The sequence below is a fragment of the Numida meleagris genome, chromosome 11, assembly GCF_002078875.1.
Source record: "Numida meleagris isolate 19003 breed g44 Domestic line chromosome 11, NumMel1.0, whole genome shotgun sequence".
Taxonomy (NCBI): Eukaryota; Metazoa; Chordata; class Aves; order Galliformes; family Numididae; genus Numida; species Numida meleagris.
In genome coordinates, this window is record NC_034419.1 from 2,435,842 (window position 1) to 2,456,595 (window position 20,754).

At 50.1% G+C, this 20,754-nt stretch overlaps 1 protein-coding gene across 13 annotated transcripts in view; it reads right to left on the reverse strand.

The window, feature by feature from the left end:
• The window catches only part of RAD54L2 (RAD54 like 2 (S. cerevisiae)), a 60,008-nt gene that overhangs the window by 17,207 nt on the left and 22,047 nt on the right, over positions 1 to 20,754 (reverse strand). For 12 of the 13 annotated variants that reach the window (XM_021409399.1, XM_021409395.1, XM_021409393.1 and 9 more), the window contains 3 exons: positions 3,425 to 3,623; positions 1,917 to 2,056; positions 502 to 633 (listed from right to left, as the gene is read on the reverse strand). In XM_021409399.1, coding sequence (XP_021265074.1) covers positions 502 to 633; positions 1,917 to 2,056; positions 3,425 to 3,623 — 471 coding nt within the window. Of the gene's footprint in view, positions 1 to 501; positions 634 to 1,916; positions 2,057 to 3,424; positions 3,624 to 11,601; positions 12,272 to 20,754 lie in introns of those variants that run through there. The other variant, XM_021409398.1, reaches the window with a different exon arrangement.

The following is a 20,754-nucleotide window of genomic DNA, read 5'->3' on the forward strand; positions in this document are numbered from 1 at the left end:
AGGTAATTTCTCCATGAGTTTTACATTCTCCTTCAAGTGTGCTCTAATTCCCAAACCCAGACATGCACTGTACCTGTTGATACACTGTCTAATGACTGCCAAAGAGATCAGGCAGAAGTACTGGGGTGGTATAAAGCAACCAGGCTAGATTCATTTGAGACAAGGGACACAACAACTGCTTTCAGTTGTAGATTTGAATACTCAGATGCAGATGATGCCACACCTCACGTCAGCATTCTTCAGCAGAGCACTGAGCAAAATGAAGTGTATTTATAAAACAGAAAAAAAACACAAGTTTGCAAGAGTGCCTGATGGGCCAGGCTAGAAGTGTCAATTTAGGACTCAAAGGCAAAAACTGGCTATATATTTGGAAACCAACAGACCTACAAAAATCCAAAGCCATTCCCTACTGGAACATCTGACTAGAGGAACACGGGAGGTTTGTGGCTGAATAAATGGCATTGCTGTGAGAAGACAAGGGTGAGACTGTTGGTCACTTACCATCCTTAATGCTATTTTTTCCTTTAGTATCATCTTCACTGCCACTGCTGGTACTGTCTAGGCAGATCACTTCCTCAGCAAGGACCTGAGGGGGGAGCTGGGTAGCCTCTGCTGCTCTGAAAATGATGTCCTCTACAAACATGACAATAAGTAATTCATAATAACGGGGAAGGAGACAAAACTGTTCAGAAACCAGACAGTATTTCCTTCCATTTTTGCTCCAATAACTTAGCCCTGGAATTTTCCATAACAGACTCTCACTGTCTAAAATACTGCTATGACTCAGCTTCCTGGGTCACAGTCGCCTTCTTTCTTAATATGCCTAAACGACAATGCATTGCTGATGGCATTCTCTTCGTTGCATGCCCTGGCTGGGGCACATTGACCACACACATGCTGAAGTCTCCCACTCTCCCCCCCCTCCGCCTTTTTTTTTTTTTGTCTCAGAAATAAAAGCATTCCATTTTTCTTCATTCCAATTCTATTTTTCATCCTGCAAAGAAAGTACCAACTGCCTTTTGTTAGTAGAGACGTCGTAATAATTATATCCTACATATCATAAACAACTTTTGACGATGGAGACCATTTCTTTGTATGTTTAAGTATTCCCATGTGGGGACAGAGGTGAGCTCTACAGGGCCAGACAAGAACTGCTGCAGTGACTCAGTAAGCAACCATGTTCATCTGGGGCTGCAACCTACTCCTCACCAGTTGAAGTGTTTTAAGCTCCTGTTCCTCTTTTTTTTTTTAATGCGAAACATTTTTAACTCTTGAACTTAAGAGACATTATATGCTTTCTGCAGAGGTAAAACCAGCCCAAGATCTCCCGGTCCCCTGACACACTTCCCGGCTGCACTCCTCTGCCCTCACACAGCAGTCTGAGAGGTTGTGCTATAAAATCACTTAAATGATCCAGGTTAGAAGACGATGCAAGATGACATATCGCTGAAGCGCATCCTGACATAGGGTTATTTGCCAGTAACTGAGGTCACTCCCACAGCGAGAAGAGGGTACTCAACCATTCATACTGCCTCCTACTTTGCTGCTTGTTGAAACATGCAAGGAAGGATACGGCTACAGGAACATACATACATACACCCAGTCTGTTGTTCCACTGTCCCAGTACCAGATCCGTGCATTACCGGGCTACTCATAGAACAAACACGATCTGGACCAAGGACATGGCTTCTCTGTCAAGTCAGTTTGTTTACACTTCCATTGCAGTTGGAAAGACAAGAGAGACCTGTTCCAGTGCCTTGCTTACACACAATTAACTGGTCAAAATCCCTCCAGCAAAAGTTTTCTGTCACCTTCCACCATGCAGCCACAGCATCTTGCTTCAGAACTACCTCAGAAGCGGAAGCAAACTCCTACCCTTAAAACCCTTGCTCCAGGTGGCATCTCCCACTGCTTACCAGGAAGAAACTCGGGGGATACGGTTGGGATAGTGGCTGGGTAATCCTTCCGTTGCTGCTCTAGCCGCTTCCTTCTCTCCAACTCTTCCTGCTGGGCTGCCTTTGTCACGGCCTCTAGTTGGTCCTCACGCAATAGCTTTCTGAACACGGAGAAACACAGCTTGGTTACACTCCATTTCTTCCAAAAAAACTGAACAGCTGTCCCGCTGGCTTAACAGACTGACAAGCTCCAAGTCGTGTGTCAGCGACAGTGACTACGAACATCACAGCCCAAAGTTATAGACAATGCTACAGCTTTTTCAAGACTGTGCTTACCAGCTGCAGGCAACACCACTATTACTCAAGGATAAGACACAAGTTTGACAGAAGCAAAGTAACAAAAGGAAGAAAAAATGTGAGTGGGTAAGAATACACTTAAGCTAGGTTACCGGAGACCAGCTCCATCTGAATGAATGTTATTTATTGCCATCAAGTTTATAAATAGAAAAGGCACAAAGTCATGCAAAGACGTATGAGGAAGAAAGGCATCCGTTCCCCCACAAAAAGTCATCATCCTGATTTTCATCTGCTTCAGCATTTTCAGGAAGCAGGACCTCTCAGGGCTTTAACATGGTTGTTCCAAAGGCTGCTCTCAAAGCCACTTATTTTTCCACGTAATTGCCACACTTCTGAAAGTCGCTTTCCCTCTTTTCAGTTCCACTCTCAGTTTCTGATTTGCAGCCCTGGAAATGAAGGCTCTTTTGCCAGAGGAGAGGACCAGACCAGCTCCCTGCGAGTAGCCAGCCCTGCAGCGCAGGGACAGCTCCTCCATCCTAAGCCTGTCTCAGGCTGCATGACTACTCAACGCTCACTCCTTCAGCTTCAAGGAGCTCCACCTGCACAAGCTGAAACACACGCCCAAGACCACCACGCCGTGCAGGCAAAAGAGCCACTTGCTGCCACAGGAGTCCCTGCTCAACTATGACTCCTCTGAACAAAATTGAATAGTGAATTGCCACCTCACAACCTGTCCCAGAATGTATGTGGTGACTTATGCCATCAGTTACTACCTTGTAAAATTCATGTGAAATGGATTTCCAGCTTTTCAGTCACCAGTCGCAGTGAGAGCATTCCAGGACAGAGGGAAGGACTGTATTTTAGGCTGTCTGCAACACAATCCTCATCAGCAAAAATCACACGTACACATCTGAAACTGGATGTTTACTTAATGACAGTGCTATTTTTCAATTAAATGTCTAAATAAATAGCAGCCAATAGCCGATTTTTGCAATCTTTTCCATAACCAGATATTCACTCTTCTGAAATACCAAATAAATCTGCACCCATATGCAGCACTCCAGACTGAAAACACATTACTCCTACTGCTGAAATCCAAAGGCTTTGGAAAAGGAAAGCCATCTGGTTTGCCAACAGTGGCAAAGCACAGCTTAGGAGAAAAGTCCACAGACTCCCTCTTTACCCGCAAGGCTATATAGGACTCTACCTCTTCTTGTCCTGTTGATGCTTACCTTATGTTTCTCCGCATGTGAGACGGTTTCTGAGCCCTCTTCTTTTTGGTGTCCTCCGAGGCCAGGCTCTTGTGCTGGTTCTGCAAGAGTCGCTCTGCCCGCTCACTCTGCGATGAGGTAGTTGAAGTAGAGCGCTGCCACTCTCCATCCTCGGCGTGCTCAACGTGGTCACTGCTGAACACAGCTTCCTGGGGTTGGTCTGCGGAGACAAGGAGGTAATGGCATGAGCACAGCTGTGCCAGGCTGTCCCTTGGTTTTTACAGGAGCACCTGTCAGGATTTCAGCTGTATGGGAACCCACTTGTGCCAAGTTTGGGTAGCATCCCAGCAGTGCCACTCAGAGTGTTAAAAAGTTTTATGCCAAAAGGGTGGTTTCCAGTAAAAGCCATGACTATACTAGTCAGCATAGCCCTAAAGCGTCCTTACAAAAAACAGGCCAAGATTATTTCAGTCTTTGCAGAGCACTTGCTGACCAAGGGCCCATTTTCCTATACGGATCAGATGAGCTCCCACTAAAAGAAGGAAAAGAAAGCAACTCACATCTCTTATTCTTTGTTTCACAGCATTTAGGTGGGACCGAAATTTCTGTTTACATGACACCTGCGTAACTGTCTTCCAAGCTAAGCGAACACAGTGCTATCTGCTTCAAACACTGGGTCGTGGCCCATCAGGAAGCTCCATGCTTTTATCACCAGACTCCACTCTCATGATTTAAATGCTACCTTCTGGCAAGCTTTTTTGAAAAACCACAAAGTGACAACCCTCTTCCCGTTTTATAGACTACACTCGCTCCTTTTCTCCTGCCTTCTCCTATTTTCAGGCTTGCATTAGTGGCTGACTTCAGTCTTAAAGCGCTATGCAAAATGACACCGTGTTCCATGTCATTTGGCTCTTCAACAGGCTGCCAGTGACAAAGCCTGCAGAGCACAGAATGGAAGTGTTTCTGTTTGAAAGCTTCCCTTGAAGTAAACTGTTTCTGACAAGCCTTGCAGTAGTTTCTTTGAAGCACCTCGTCCCCTTGTGTCAGACAGAGATACCCCGAACCTCATCTCTCAATCAGCTTTCTTGCCCGCAGTACATGTGTGAGCTAATGACTGCACTGCAACAACACTTGGACAGAACTTTGAAGGAAAGAAGACATCAGCACAGAAAAATGCAGCAGAAGAAGTAACACTGAACCATCAAGCATCATCTTGTGATGCCTTGGTATCTGGAGACATAGAGCATCCCTTCTCACAGAGCCAAGAGCTGGAGCCAAGGGTGCTTCAGTACAGCATACTACAGGCACCTCTATGGCTCCCAGCATAACACATCTGTTTAAACTAATCTTACCACCAGTGTTGCCTCTTAAAATTGAGGTGACAAGGACCTGATGTGCCTTGGGCCAACTCTGCAGCTTTCCCTCCAGGCATCCCAGTGGCCCTGCCCAGTGCCAGCAGCCACCACAACAGGCCAAAACTAGCACGAGCAGCTCAGTACCCCTGCAAATGGCAGTGCCAGCAAATTCTACATGTGCTAGATAAGCAGGCAGCCACAGCCTACAGAATGAATGGAGGAAATGTCACACGTGAGCACTAAAGGCAAAGGGGTTTGCTGCTACCACCGCTACATTATGCTACAGCCGAGGTCTGGAAGCCCTGTGCTGGGAGCAAACCCAGTTTCCCGGGCTGCCCAGACACTGGCTCTGCTATCCTAGCTGAAGACACTTCGGTCACATTACCTCAACTTCTCAGCACCGCTTCCTTCCCCCTGGACCCCAAGACACGAGGTTATATAACGAGATCAAAAGATCGGATGAAACAGGGCAAAGGGAAACAGGGAGGCTGCACATGTGACTGCATTCTCTGGGATGAGTCATGAAAGCAATGACTATCAGGAGACAACACTGCCAGGGTTACACTGCTGCCATCTCACCCTGCCCAGGGGACCTTGGTGAGGCAGGAGGAGCACGATGTCCCACTGGTTGGACAGGGGAAGTGCCCTGCTTCCTCCTCCAGCCGTGCCATAGCTCCCACCTGATGGGCTGCAGCTGCGAGCAGTTGCTGTTCTGCACACGGTGTAACTCACCCCACAGCCAAAAAGTTGCGCAGCCGGGACCCACGCAGAGACAGAGCCACAGTGAGACACAACAGCTACACATACGGGAAGCTGTTCCATGCTGGGGGTTCCCGAGGGCAGTGGTGATAGCTTCACTGCTGCAGGGCATCCAGCCGCTCCTCTGGGGTGCTTGCAGCTCTGCAGCAGCCCGGCCGTGCCCTGCTCCTCAGGCAGACACCTGCACGCACCTGGGACTGCACCGTCACAACCCACAGACTTGCTCATGGCTCTGGGTCATGCTGCAATCTGGGGCTGCTGACTTTCCAGCACCCACCGCCCCCAGCTGCACACAGAGCAGGGGACGTGTCTGGCTCCTCCGCTAGCACCACTGAGAAGCCTGTAAGGAATGGAGTCGTGACAGCTCTGTGCATCTGCTCCCTGGGTGGGATGACTGTGCCCCTGAACACCGTGACTCACGATACACAACAGTAAGAGATCCGTCCCACCGCAGGGCATTTCCTACTGCACCTAAGCCTAAAGAACTCGGCTCGCCAACTCCTTCTTGCATAATATTCTCAATGTTTATTCTCACAAAACAGCACAGGATGCAGGCAGGAAAATACTCTCCAGCACCTCAGAGTTCACAAGGCATCAAATGCTGTTATGCAAGGGTCCTGAAGCACAAAGTACCTTGTTTTTTGGGGGGCATGAGATTGCTGCAACTGACATAAGTCTTCTCCTGGCACCGAGGTGTGTGAGAAACAGTGCCAGTGGCCTCAGTGAGGCCAAGCACCTATGCACCCACAAGTAAATCCCCACGGGTCTGGAAACAGTCAAAAACTCACAGGAAATGCCATTCAGGATCAGACCTGGGGGTCCCCACCTGAGGCTGCTGCATAGGAAGGTGCAGGAGCTGCCTCAGCTCACACCACACAGAGGAAGCTGGTTTCTCCTTTGTGCCACGCTGCTACCTAACAGAGCCAGCTAGGCTCAGCCCTCCTGGGAGAGCAATCCTCAGCCAGCACAGCTCCAGGGACTCCAGGGACGGCATACTGCTGAAAACAGCCCCTTGTTTATTTTTAAAGTCATTTCACTAGGGATGCTCAGGGTACTAACCAGCACTGTTTTGCTGAGTCCGGGCATTACTTCCTGCCCTAAGGACCAGGACATGCGTGCATGGTGAGGACAGCAGCTGTGTGCAGAGCAGAGAGCAGTCCATTGCTGCTGTGGGAACTCTCTTCTGCCCTGCACAAAGAGCAAAGAGCAGTACTGTTTCCTGCAGTCTGTGGGCAATCAGAGACCAGCTAGTACTGGCTCGTACTACTACAGCCAGCACTGTGCTGTCAGAGCAAGAATGGGAGGAGCACTGAGCGATGGCACAAGGAAGCCTAATTGCACAGCTCCAGCGGCAGTCACTGACACACTGAACTACAACAGAGCCGAAGGCTAGAGCAGTGGCTTTGCAGAGCACTGGCACTGACACACTGCACGATGCTCTGGGTCAATCTGCTGCTCTCCCCATGCTGGGCACAGGGGGGTGTGGAGTCAATGCCGGGGTTCAGCTGCAGCACAGCAGTCATCTCGGAGGCTGGCAGTGGAGTGTACTGGTTTGTCCCGTATTCAGCTGAAGCAGAAGATAAATTGAGTATTTGCAGAATATTCTCTCTGTATGTTACTGGTGCAGCTGTTGTGTGTTCTGTTTCCCTGCAGGAGGTGTTCGCAAAGCACACCACACGTGGAGGCAGCGCTACAGAACGCTCCAGTACCCCTGGCTGGAGGCAGGACAACGATGAAACCCCTCTAAAGGAAGGTGTAGGGGAAAGCAAGGGGGAAGCCCAGGCTTCCTTCCCGCAGCCCTACCTGCCGGAACAGCCACGAGGGCCACATGAGCCCTCCCCGGGTTCAGCACACACCAGGAACTCCATCCCGCAGCAGGGACGTGCCTCTCAGGAGGTTGGGGCTCAGGCACCCCCTGCAGCCACTATCAGGGCAGCTAATTAGCAACAAGACTTTGTTCTGCTCGGAAAATAATTGCTCTCAGTCTTCAGCGGCGGCAGGATGCCCCTCCCAGCCACAACCGCTTAACAAAGCACTAATTATATAAGCGCCGGCATTATATAAGCCGGCACACCTACCCCCCCGCGCACAGCACCCGCTGACCCCTCACTCCTCTCTGGCCATGCAGTGCCAGCACCCAGCACCCAGCCCTTTGTCTGCACTGGCGGTGTACGCCTGCATGGGGTACGTCTGTGCTGGCTGACACCAGGGCTCCCATTGCCTTACCAAGGCTGAGGATGTGGGGAGATGCGGGCTTGGTCCCACCACCTCACCCTGTCCTGCTAAGTCACAGCCATGCAGCTCCACAGGGCATGAGCACGGCGTTCTGCCCGGCCCCGGAGCTGCCAGGTGCTCTCTGGGTTACGCACATCGGCTCCAGCATCTTCGATTCCCCACTGCTGGCTGAGCTAGGGCTAACCACCCCAGCGCTGTCACTCGTGTGTCACTAACCAGACACGGGCTGTCACGTCGGCATGGCGATCAGTGCTGTTCCAAGTCTGTGTAGTACATTTTCCGTTTCTGTAAACGGAACGTGTCTGTAAAGCGATGGTACTGCAGATTCAGGACTGGGTGAAACACACACCCTGCAGGTCAGGGGCTGCCCTGGGCCCGTGGGAAGGGCTCCGCGCAAACCCTGGCACAGAAAACATGGAAAGAGCCCAACCAGAAGGGCAGACAGCAGCCAAACCCACCTCCAGGCTCCTCTTGGAAGGAAGTGAGCCCCAACCAATGGAGAAGTTTAACAGATAAGGCAGCACTGCCCTTCTGTTTCTTTCTTCAGCAGCCCTTTGGTGTATCAGTTACCACAAGGTTATGCTGCACAGTAAAACTTTCCCGGCCTGAAGGAATCCACAGGCAGCAAAAGTGAAGGGAAGGAGAAAGGAAGAAGCAACCCGAAAACCAAAGGGAGAGCAAGCAGCCGAGAGCGCTGCGAGGCAGGCTGGAACCTCTGGCAGCCAACTTTGGTGACAGGCAATATATCTTCTAACCCGGGGATTATGCAAGCAGAACCAGGCCCGCGTACCGGCCGCGGCCGGGTTACATAAAGCCCCAGAGCACTTACACAACGCCGGCAGGGCACAGGTAGCGGCCCCAGCAGGGATGCAGAGCTCCTGAGGATGTTGCCATAGTGCCGGAGGAATGCAGGGCACTGCCCCACATCTCTCCTCCACGTGCAGCCCAAGACGCTTTTCCCAGGAGAAGCCCTCCTACCTAAAAATGCCCCCTCCTCGCGAGCCCTCCCTCCCTCTTCTCAGCAGTGGGACAGGGAAACAAAGCCAGGAAACGCACCCACCAAGCAGCGGTGCACCAGGGACAGGCTGCATTAGTCCTTTATGCCGGGTATGAGTTACATAAACCTACCACGCCGCGGTCGGGAAGCGTCTCCGGAGCTGGAAAGTGTTCAGCAAGCTTCGTGCAGGAGGGGCTGCCCTGCCCGCCCTGGTTAGCCCAGTTAACTAGTAACCCAGGATAGAGCTTTGCCAGCCAGATTCCGAAAAAATAACCAAAGGCATCCAAACCACGAGGAACTGGATTTCACCCCCAGACCTCGCTTGTTTTCGTAACAGCTCCAAACTTTGAAAAAGAACAGTGTTTTTTTTTTTTTTTTTTTCCCTAGTAAGGTGGATAAACACTCATTTAGGTTGCAAAGCTGATTTCCGCCCCCCACCACACGCACACATTCAGAAAATAGATGCAGACGGGGGCTCGGCGTGTTCCCAGCACAGTGGGTCCGGCCGGCTGCTGCCGTTCCTCTTCTTAGGCACCAATTTCAGGGACTAAGAAAAGAGGACGAGCGAGGGAGCAGGCACTCTGCATTATGCAATGATTACATAAGCATTAGTTTACACTAGGTAGCCGGGAGTTGTGGCGTTAGCTTTATGCCAGGGTACCCTCAGAGCAAGGAGAAACAATACAGGGGGGATTACTGCTGCCACACGCCGCCAAGGCCACCGAAACAGCAAGCAAACAGCGAGCACCAGCCGAACTCTCATCTTTGCCCCGAGCCCTCACCACGGCTTCATTCAGCACCTGGTAAAAGAGAGCTGGGGAGAGGCATCTGCTGCTCCTAACTCGAAGGAGCTGCGTGGGAAATAATGCCAGCACAAAGCGTCCCTCGGTACCCGTGTGCTTCTTTTCCTCTCCTGAAATGTGATTTCATACTTGAGAAGCAAAAGTTGGTGGTGGGTTGGTTGTTTTTTTTCTTTCCAATCTGTAGCAGAACTTCAGCTGCCCTGCCCTTTTCTGCTTCAGTTCCTAACGCAATTTTGGAGGAATTTTTTACGGGCTTTGTTTAATGAGGGAGGCATCACTTGGGAGAAAAATGCAAATTGTTGAGTGTGAGCCTGTGTGCCACCGCATTCCTCTGGCACCTCTCCCACCCAGCGCAGCCAGAGCAGTGACCGGGCACTGGAGAAAGCTAATCAGAGCAGGATGAAACAGCATCACTCCAAAAACGAGCTGTTTCTGACTTTTCCCTTCAGAATGCCACTGCTGCTTCGTGTGCTGCTACAGCGGTCTGACAAAGAGCTGCCAAGTTGTTCCGGGCACTCACACTCGCACAGCGTCACAAGGACACCCGTATCCAAAGCACACATGAGCTCATTATGGCCTGAATACGGCAAGCACCAGTCCAGCCCTCGGGCTGCTCACATTACAGCTACCCCTCTGGTCGGAAAGGGAGGACGCGAGGAGGGGACAGGGCCCTTCTCAAGCAAGAGCCACCAGCCCCAGCACAGTGATTTGCCATCAGTTACAACGCTCCCTCACACAGAGATGCTTTCCCACCGGCAGCACGCTGGGACACACCTCGCTCCGGATTTCTCACGTGACGAGCGCAGCGCTGCACAAGGAAGGCTCAGCTCATTTGCACTACTGCTCTGTTATGTCTGCACAAATGATCCAACGTAGCCCTCCACTCCAAAAAATTCTGGAGGGCCTCTAACCTTGTGCCTTCCCTCCATTCCTATGACCTACAGTCTCACTTCCAAAAGCATCCTCCCCCCCCACCCCCTTCTTCTCTTTTTATACCTATTATCTAGACTGAGTTACGTAAGCCCCTCGTCTCACCCAGATTTCTCATTTATCCAAACTCACTTTGCAGTGTAATTCCTTTCTCTTCTCACCTGACACTCTCCAAGAACTGGCCGCCTTGTCCGGCCACCACAACCAGAGAGATGAGAAAGCTGGAAAAGATGCATTTGTTTGCTAGGATCCACGTCTCTCCACTAATGGACAACAAACACCACATGGTTTATTTCTATAAAAACTCCTCTTGAAGACCACAGTGCCCCGGACTTGTACAACAAATGGGGCTGGGACTCCTGGGGACCACTCTGAGCAGCCCCCTCAGAACTTGGGAGGTATCTCCCCAGAAGCGAGGTGGAAGGAGCTTGGCTTCTGCAAGGACCTGACCTCACTGTAACCCACTACATTACACATTTAGAAAGTTCTTCAAAGTTTTTTCTTCCGACACACACCAACCAGCCTGAGAGGCAGCCACCCCCAAACCGTGCACTGGTGTGAGGGTCTCACCAGTGTCTTCCACTGGATGGGAGGGAGGAAAAAAGAGCCAAGCAGCCCTTAGCCCACGGGCACCAAGGAGGCGATGTGGGGTGGGCAGCCCAGCTCTGCCCAGCACCCAGCTGCTGCCTGGCCAGCAAGGCACCAAGCACTTCGTGGGGCTCTTAGAGCTCCGGTCAAGCGGGCTGCTGGGGAAAGCATGCACTAAGCTGAGGGGGTGAGGGAGACTACGGTGATATAAAACAATACTGATATCAACAAATGCCTCCTCTCTCACTAAGCATTACTTTTGCAGTGTTACGATACGACAACAGCAGGAACAGGAACAGCCAGACCCAGCGTGTCACATCACTTCAGCCTTCAGAATTAAAAGCACAATGAAAGTTTCCTCCTCATATTCCCTCCAGCAAAGCAACAAGCACTGCGAGACTCTGAAAATTCAACTGTTTCCAGCGCTGCCTGGGAGTTAGGAAATCGCAGCTCCCGGCACACAGAGCGGCTGCTCTGCAGGAAAGCACGAGGGCAAGGAAAGCAGAAGGAAACCAAACCCCTGGGTCCTACCTGGGAACTGCTGCGACTCATCCAGGAGCAACATGCTGCCCGGCGCGCTGACTCCTGCCCGCGGCTATTCTGGGCTCAGGGTCTTCTGTCTGAAAGTTTCCAGGCACTCCCAACAACTCCTTATCTCAGCCCGCAGCCCCGGATCCGCTCTCACTGGCTGCTCGGCTGGCAAGTGGGAAATGCCTCCTGATAAAGCAGTCCAGGGTACAGGCGGGGAAACCTGTACTTAAGGTTTCTGAAAATAACTTTGGTAAATAGCTCCCGGTGCGCGAACCCACCGAGCCGGCGCGCCGGGACTCAGCGTGCAGACATCCTCCCTGAACTCAGCCGAGGCGGAGCGGGGTCACTGTTATATAACTGGTTAAATACGCCTCGTGTTCAGCCTAAATAAAAACTGTCACCGTCTCCTCCCCGGCTGAGCGTCAGGCAACACAACCCTGCCCCGGGGAGCTGCTGCTGCGCTGGGCACCGGTGCCCACCTGGCTGCGGGATGCACCGGGGAGAAGGGGGCTGGAGGGCAGGACGGATTCGGGGAGGTGCGCTGGGTGGGAGCGGGGACGGCTCGCTCCTCTCCCCCGGCTGGCACGGCGGGGCTGCGCGCCGCTGGGATCGGGTCCCATTCACGCAGCCCGCGATCCGGTTCAACTAGTGGCAGGGATCGAGCCTGGGAATAAAATAAAAATCCTTACATAACCGTAGGGCTCCGGCGGGGCCCCGCGCAAGGGGAATCCCAACAGACAACAGGACGGTCTGGGCAGGGGCCGGACGGATGGATCGCCGCCGTGCTTCCCTGCTGCACAGCACCAAGGGGGGAGGGGGCCGGGGCGCAGCAGAGTACAGCCCTCCGGCTCTGACAACAATCTCCGTATCTGCGGCGTGGTGAACTGCTTGCACTATGCCTGCTGGCTTCCAAGAAACCGGCACAACCAAACCTCAGCAGTTCAAACCTGTTTGCTCAACAACAGGGAAAGGAGCATCCCATTGGCCTCACTACATAGGTAACTCCTACAGCACTGCCTGCCTGCAGAACGCTCGCAGTGCAGCGAGAGGGCTATGAAGGAAAGTTCCGAGTTTATAAGGAAACGACCAAGCCGAATTTGCGGGGCACATTTAGCTCTCAGCGTGCCTTCCTCCCCACCACCTATCTGCACTGGGCTGCGGCCGAAACCCAAAGAGCCGTAGGTCCTGCCCAGCCCTCCTCAGCACCGCTGACTTCTTCAGACAAACAGAGCCAGAGCCAGGAGCAAACACAGCCCGGGGCTGATGGACACATGATGAAGGCAGCTCGCTCTCAAGGCCAGCTCTTTGCTTGGAACAACCAGCAGGCAAGCTCCTGCTTGGGCTACAGGTGTGCAAGCAGCCAGGGCAACCCCTTGTTCTGAGACGTGTTGTATGTGACCACCTTTTATGAGCCCCACCATTCCAGAGGGTGGTGGAGCACAGAGAATGCTTGCTACCAGCAAAATACCCGCAGTGCTTTGGGGTACGTCTCCACAACAAACGCAACGTGCCATTTTCACAACTAAAGCCAACCACATCTTCCACAAAGAAAAAGATCATCAAGTAGATTAAAATAGAGCAAAAAGTAGATTAAAAGAGGCTCGTTACCAAGATAGGCTTTCCCACCAATTCAAGCACTCTGGTACAAAGGAACACTCAGTGTTTGTCAAGGGGCAGAATAGGGACCGATCTACTGAGAAAAGCGCATGGCCAAGGACCTTGCAGTAAGCCTTATACGGACGTGGTAGGGTTGGAATGAGTAAGCAAGCACGACCCCTGCCTCTGACCTCGAGGATTTCTGAAACTGGGAAGCGAGACTTAAAGGCAACAGTTTGTGTAAGTACAGCTGGGTGCTTTCCAAGGCACGTCGGTGACATTCACAAAGCACAAGGGAAATGGAAGTTCAGCGCATCACGGAAAATGTGACCTGCACCTGTCCTTTATTCCATAGAGGAATAAAAAGGGAATTTCCTTCTTTACCTTAGTGTGCAAGATGGAAAGGAACTTGTCAACATGTAGCAGCCCTACTGGTGAGGCCATCACTATGAGCCATGGGAAGCACACATTCTTGCAGCCCCAAACCATACCTGCCAGCAGCAGCCAGGTCACAGGACAGCCTCCTCCAGGTCGGTCATCTCATTACCAGTAAGTCCATTGACTGAACAGCTTTCTATGAGGCCAGCCTTGTCAGCAAGGAAGAACAATATCCCTCTCCTACCACACCTCAAATCTGTGCTGAGTTGAAGAGTCATTTGCTTCTCAGTAAACCAGAGAATCATTATGGTTGGAATAGAGATCACCAAGTCCAGCCATCAGCCCATCACCACCATTCCCACTACATGTTACGCTCTAAAGATAAAACACTGAATATTTTGAGGCTACCATGGAAAACTCATCAATATAATGAGTTTTGGACTGAACTGTAAGGCGCAAAATTCAACCCATATTGTCTCACTATATTTATATTCACACAAATCTTGGTTTACTGTGCTTGCTACCTAAGGTCATTCTTCACGAGAAACCTGAAATCATGAGGAGCAGCTTGGCTTTGTACATGATGCAACAAAAATCTTCAAGGGTTGCTCCCAAATGAATGCCTCCATTTGCCCATGACGTCGGAGGTGGATGTTGGTGGGATGGCAGTGAGGTCGAACCTTCCCACCTATATTCTGTGACATGTTGTTGCCATACGAGAGATGGCAGCAGAGGGGCAGTCTGAGAAAACAGTGCCTGACCTGGAAGTGTGTAGGAAGCAAAGGTGTGTCACTGAATTCCTCTGTGCAGAAAACATGGCACCCACTGACATCTACTGATGCTCACTGAACGTTTGTTGAGCCCAAACAGTGGATGTGAGCACAGTGGGTGGTGTGTTTCAGCCGTGGCAACAGCAAGACTGGGTCACCTGCGCTGGTGCGGATTGTTATGAGTGTGGTATGCAGGCTCTTGTTCATCACTGGCCAAAATACAGAGACAATGGTGGTGACTGTGCTGAAAAATAGTCTTTTGTAGCTGAGAGTCTGCTCTATCAAACAGCATTACTGTGCTCATTGTATCTGTCGTTGTTTCTATGGAAATAAATAGGAGGCATTACTTTAGGAGTGACCTACGTAATCATCAGTTGCAGGAAGCGATGGAGCTGTGCATTCCACAAATGCTTTTCAGAGAATCACTGTGACAAAACATGCACTGCTCCAGACCTGAGTCCCAAGTAGTCAAAGATTGCTTACATGTACTGAAGCAAAGAAGCTATGAGAAGTGCAACGTCGTGTCCAATGACTCAAGGGATTCAGACCACAGCCACTGATCACCCTGCCAATCAAAGCTTTTGATTCACATGCTTTTGACTGCCCACCGAGACACAATCCCAGCGTTTCTATCTTCCACTTACATCTGATCCACATCTCTTCCTATGCTGCTGCAGATGGCACTGTGCACTGTAACAGGGGCATTTTGCACACCTTCATCCCATTTCCACTTAAGCCCAACGTTAACACGAATCCCAGCTAAAAGTACACAAGCGTCATTTTAAAACTACTTTCAACGGTTTAATTAAATATTTTACACACACAAAGGTGACCTTACAGCTGTTTTAACTGCAAAATCTGCTTTGACAGACACCAGAAGATTTTTCACCAAGCCCCAAAAGATTTTTCCTTGCAGATTTCTGCTGCATCATTCCTATCTGCATGTTTCCAAGTGAGAACAATGCCTTTGTCCTCCTACTCAGAACTTTTTCTCTGCTCGCTTACTGAACTGCGAGCTGAAGAAAACGTGAATAAGACATTTTCAACATCTGTAGCACCAACTGCTGAGTACTGCACCAAAAAACTTGGAGCCGAATGACAAAGCGGACGCTCGTGGAAGTTCAGTGCTGCAGGCTTCTGTGAAGCCTAGAGCAACACAGTAAAATCAGGCTAATAATTGCAATGTGATGCTTTGTTTCAAAATCCGAAGAACAGATGTCAGTTAATTAAAACAGCTCCTTCTCCTTCCAAATCTGCTGCCGCTTCGTGGCCAAAACCAGAGTGTTTGAACAAGAGACAGCTACACAAGTTCTGTTTAGCCAGTCATTAAAAGCAGTACAATGCCAGATAAATTAAAAAAAAAAAAATGAAAGTGACCCCTCGCATAGTTTAAACTCCAACGCAGAACAAATGGAGAAGTGTTTCACCCTGCCTGGCACATCTGAAAATAAAGGGAGCATTACATAAAATGCAAGGCAGAGGATTTTCAGTGTGGCTTCACGCCACGACCTTGGCAAAGCGACTCTGCCACTCCTTCCTTGTTCAAGAGGGAAAATACCGCAGTACAAATTCGCTAATTAGCTTCCTTGTGATTTCATCATGGTTTCAGAAGCTGCAGACGGAGCACGGTACCTCTCAGCAATGACTAAGCGCGGTACGTGGTTGATCACTGAAAACATACACGGGGAAAAGGTACAAAGAGTGACGAGCGTGCTGGCCCGCTTCGGAGATCCTCTGCCTCCCTTGTAGGAGAGGAAACAGCAGGCTTGTGGCCAATGAAACGCAAACCTCAAATCCTGCCAAGCCTATCAGAGCTGCAGGAAGCAGCAGGACACTCCTGCTGCACGAGGAAGACGTGCAGTAACTCTTTGCTCAGCTAGTAACCGCTCACTCACCAACATCCCGTGCCCCGGCGCTACTCCCATGCTTGTGCAGCTTTAAGAGCGCTCAGCATGCGGTGAGCGGTAAAAAAAAAAATCCACGGGCGGAGCGCAAAGCCACGGAGGTGGGCACAGAAGCTTTTCTATTTTGCGTTCCCGCATACGCCACAGCTCGAAGGGAAGGGGGGGGGGAGCACGCGGAGTTCTAGCAGCGCATCACTGCACGGGATCAGGCGGCGGCGCGCAGCCCGCGGGTCAGGAGGATGCAGGGCTCTGGCGTCATCGCCTCCTTTGAAAGCAGCGAAGTCACTGCGGAGGGTTATGCAACGTTCTGACGTCGCCAGGCTCCGTGCCACCCTCTCCAAAAGGAAGCTGCCGTCAGAGAGCCTGCGAGGGGGCAAGGAGACACGGGCACCTTCCCCCTGCGCTTCCCCTGCTGAGGGCGAGCAGAGGAGACGGGGAAGAGGCAGCAGCTGGCACAAGGCTCTGTGCTGAGTGCAGCAGCATCCTTCCTCCTGGCTGAGAGCGCGCAGGGCTGGGAAACAGGCTGCAATGGGAACCCTGCTCCCAAGGAAGCAAAGTTCCCAGAGAAGCCAGCAGAACTTTGCCTTCCTGGGACAGGGAACCTTCCCTGCGGCTTCAGCGTAACCCCTCTGCATTACTCAATAGCTGGGATTGCTAAAACTGCAAATGGAGGAACCCAGCCTCTTTTCACCTTTGATATCAATTACATCCTTTGTAATTTTACTCAGCTGGATTGTGGAAGCGTAGAGCACCGTCGGCTCCTAACTTTCCGACTCTTAGGAAATTAACCTAACTCTCGAATGTAAGGCTTGCAGAGGCAGAGAGCGCATGCTTAGCAGTCACAAAGCAACCTCAGAGGTGCTCCTGCCCCTTCCAGGGTGTGAGAAGATATTAAAAAAAAAGCACAGCTTCTTAGTTACAGCAAGTCACCACAGAAATGCATCGAGCACCTGCAGCCAGAGGCATGCGTGCTGCTGTGGGGTTGCTCCACGGGCTACACCCTTGTGATGAAACATTGAAACGTTCTCATCCATAAGGACCACTGATAAGGTAATGCAGTTTCTGATAACAATTCTGTAAGGTTCAAAACCACACCAGCATGCAGGATTTGAGTTCACAGCCCAATTCTTTGGCACGCGGCGATTACTTCTGTACCTGTCTGGTATCGCACACACCACCCTGTGCATCCAACCACTAGTTCGGCACACAGCCTGCAAGAAGTCACCAGCAGCACTAAAACCTCCCTGACTGTTAAAAACACCGTGCACACTGACATTCAGGTTTGGTTTCCCAGACCAGGGCCACTGATCCAGCCTGGGGGTGCCCATCTGAAAACACAGATCTGAAAAGCTGCTGTCAGAGAGGATTCCAGAGGGTAAAGGAACAAGTGTGTATTGGCTCCTTCTCTTCCTGGAGAATGCATTCCACTTTCTAAAAGGGATGACTTAAAACCAGTGTTTCCCAGCAGAACATGTTGTGCAGTCTGTTCAGAAGTAAAGGGCAAAAAGAATTCAGGTTGCTGAGACTTGTCTCCATTTGCTCATACAGAAATACCATCCAATTCATGCAAAATTACAGGTATGTTACTTTCTAGTTGTAGCTCCTTGGGTTCTTTTTTGCTTTTCTTCTTCCAGCAGTATGGGCCTTTGTAAATTTGGATATAACATGATATATAAAACAGGATATCGTTTAGCAATGTATTGTTCAAGAAACTCTCTCCATACATTTCCTTTGCCTCTGTTTCATACGGGTCAGTATAGCACAACCTCATTTATAAGAAAAACATCAGGTGATAAGCAGAACCTCAAGAAAACAAGCAGGAGATCCTGCTGAATGAACAGATTTATACCAAAGATGCTCCACTGTGATGGACAAATTCACTCTGTTCCCAAATCCCACACATTCATCAGGGGACTCCCCCGGGCATCGGTTCTGTTTTGTTCCACCACCTTTTCTGGGGAGGAGAAAAGATGGCACAAGTCTGGGGATGGGAGCACATCCATGACACCACCTCCCAAAACACACACCTCAAGGACGAATTCAGCCATCACTCCAATAATCCTCAACTCCAATCTACAAATCCATTTCACCTGCAATGCAATTGTACCCCTTCCTGCACGCACCGTGACTATGAGCTACAAAGTGCCACAAAGGGACACCGTGCTCAACAAAACCCATTTTTGCTACAATTTTACACAGATGTTTTACTCGTCAGCCACCAATCAAAGATTCCAAGCACGACAGCACCCTTTTAAGGAAAAAGGCATTCCTGTAGCAGAAGCCCAAGGAAAGCAAAGACCTTTACAAACCTGCCTCACCAGTGGCTGTCTCTCAAGTAGAGTACTCCTGCTTTGGTGTCTTGGGAAACTCAAAACCATGACTACCAAGCGGCACGCTCAAGTTCAAACAGAAAGCAGCCACAGAAAGGCATTCTGGAGCACACTCCACAAATAACAGGTGACTCCACTTGAAGCTGGCGTGACATTATTAAATGTGACAGGCAGAGCTGAGCTGTTTTAAGTGGCTTGGATGAGGAAGAGGGTCTTTCTTTCCCCGTCACCAACCCTCCGTGTGGATCCGGACCCTCTGGTCTCCTCTGAAGAGGAGCTGACTCTTGATGCCAGTGCCTGCACCCTCCAAAGAGGCACGAGTGCACCCTATACCAGCACCAACTGTCTCTCCCTCATTCCTCTCTTCAAGTCTCTAGGCAGGGCAGTTCATTTTGCACCAGCCCTTCAGCAAGGAAGGAAGAGGTGATTCTCCCGAGGTGGGAAGGAGCGGAGTGCCTCCGCCTCCTCCTGCCCTCTGTTGGTCAAATGCAGGTGCCACAGAGCTAGCACGTCCCCAGGCCTGGGGAAAGGAAGAGGGGAAAGGACAGGATGGGACAGGTGGGCAACACAAGGCAGGAGACAAGGCTAGTGGTGTGGATGCTGGAATATCCCAGTCAGAGCATCTAGTATGCTATTATTTGGTGCTGCCTGGTCTGGCACATCTCTATATTAAGAATTGCAGTAATAGCATGCCACTGGAAAGCTGTCCATTGCTACACTCCAGAAGTGCTGATTTCAAACCCCATCTGCTGTACCACACACCATACAATGCAAACACAAGCAGTGTTGCGAGAATAGCACCTGAATGCCTGCATTTAAGGCACCTTTCAGACACCTGAAACAATCAGCTCTTAACAATTTTTCCTCTGAATTATAATTTTAAAAAAAGTATTTAACCCATATTCTCTGAGGCAAGACAACAAGCAACTTGCCATCACTATTAATAGCAGAATGACAGCAATATGTATGAGTAAGAGATAATGATTTCCAGAATAATTTGAAGATATTCAGAAAGAGGGAAAAAAACAGAGCATTACAATAAGATTCATTCAAACCCTCTGTTTTTCCCTCAGGAAAGCTTCGAGGTATGACTTCAAGGTCCTTTTCAACCAGGGCCACTGTATGATTCTATGAAGACCAAGTTTGTTCCATTCGAGCCTTGACCATCTATGCATGGGACAGTCCATACTGACTGCAAACAAAACTTGAGGTTCTCTGAGCAGAAGTACAGAAAACTTCTCCAGAATCAAAGATGGCACTCTTAATTACAAGAATGAAAAGAAATCAAAGCCAATTCTGAAACCAACATAATGGCGCTAATTCCACATACAGCACGTATCAAAAAGACCAGGATGGGTTAAACATGTGCAGAACAAGTCACTGAGACTATCCACCATCAACAGGTGTGTGATCCTGCAAGAATTATCCAGGGTTAGTAAGTGTTCCAAGTAACCACCAAAACATGTGAAGCTTACTGTCAAAATGCAGGCGTTATTTTGCTAGCAAGCTGTAAAATTAGTAGTTTTCCAATTGTCGCCATCACTACTATTTAAAACAAGTCATCATTTTCAGTTTGGGGAAAACATACATGCAGCCTGCTGCCCTTCCAAGGAAATGACTGGGAAAGACTATTAATCTGTTGCATCTTGTACTGCTAGAAACGAACAGGAGCCATCCCACAGGGGAAGGATTCCCCCAGGATCCCTCATGGAACATCTTCAGGATGCCCACAATACCAGGAAGGAGGAGCACAGCACTGCTGGGAATGGGGAGAACAAAGTTTTAACAGAAATTATTAAAACCAAGATTTTTTTCAAGTTTCACAGTATAAACATTAGAGCACTTCCTTCCTGCTTGGGAATAACTGCTCCCGGGAGGATTTTTCTGAACAAGGGTCAGCTACACAAAGAGGATTATAGACAGACAAAATAAAACAATCACAGAATCACTTTGGTTCTGAAAGACCTTCAAGACCACCAAGTCCAACCACCAACCTGACCTACCAAGTCCCATCACTAAACCACGCTCCTTAGTACCACGTCCACAAAGCGATCCTCTCCATCTGAAGTTAGCTATAGCTCACAGACCAGACTTTTTATATTAGAGCTCACCAAATAACAATCATACTGGTCCATCTGAGGCACTAAGGCAGCTGTGAAGAAAAAGCAGAGTGCA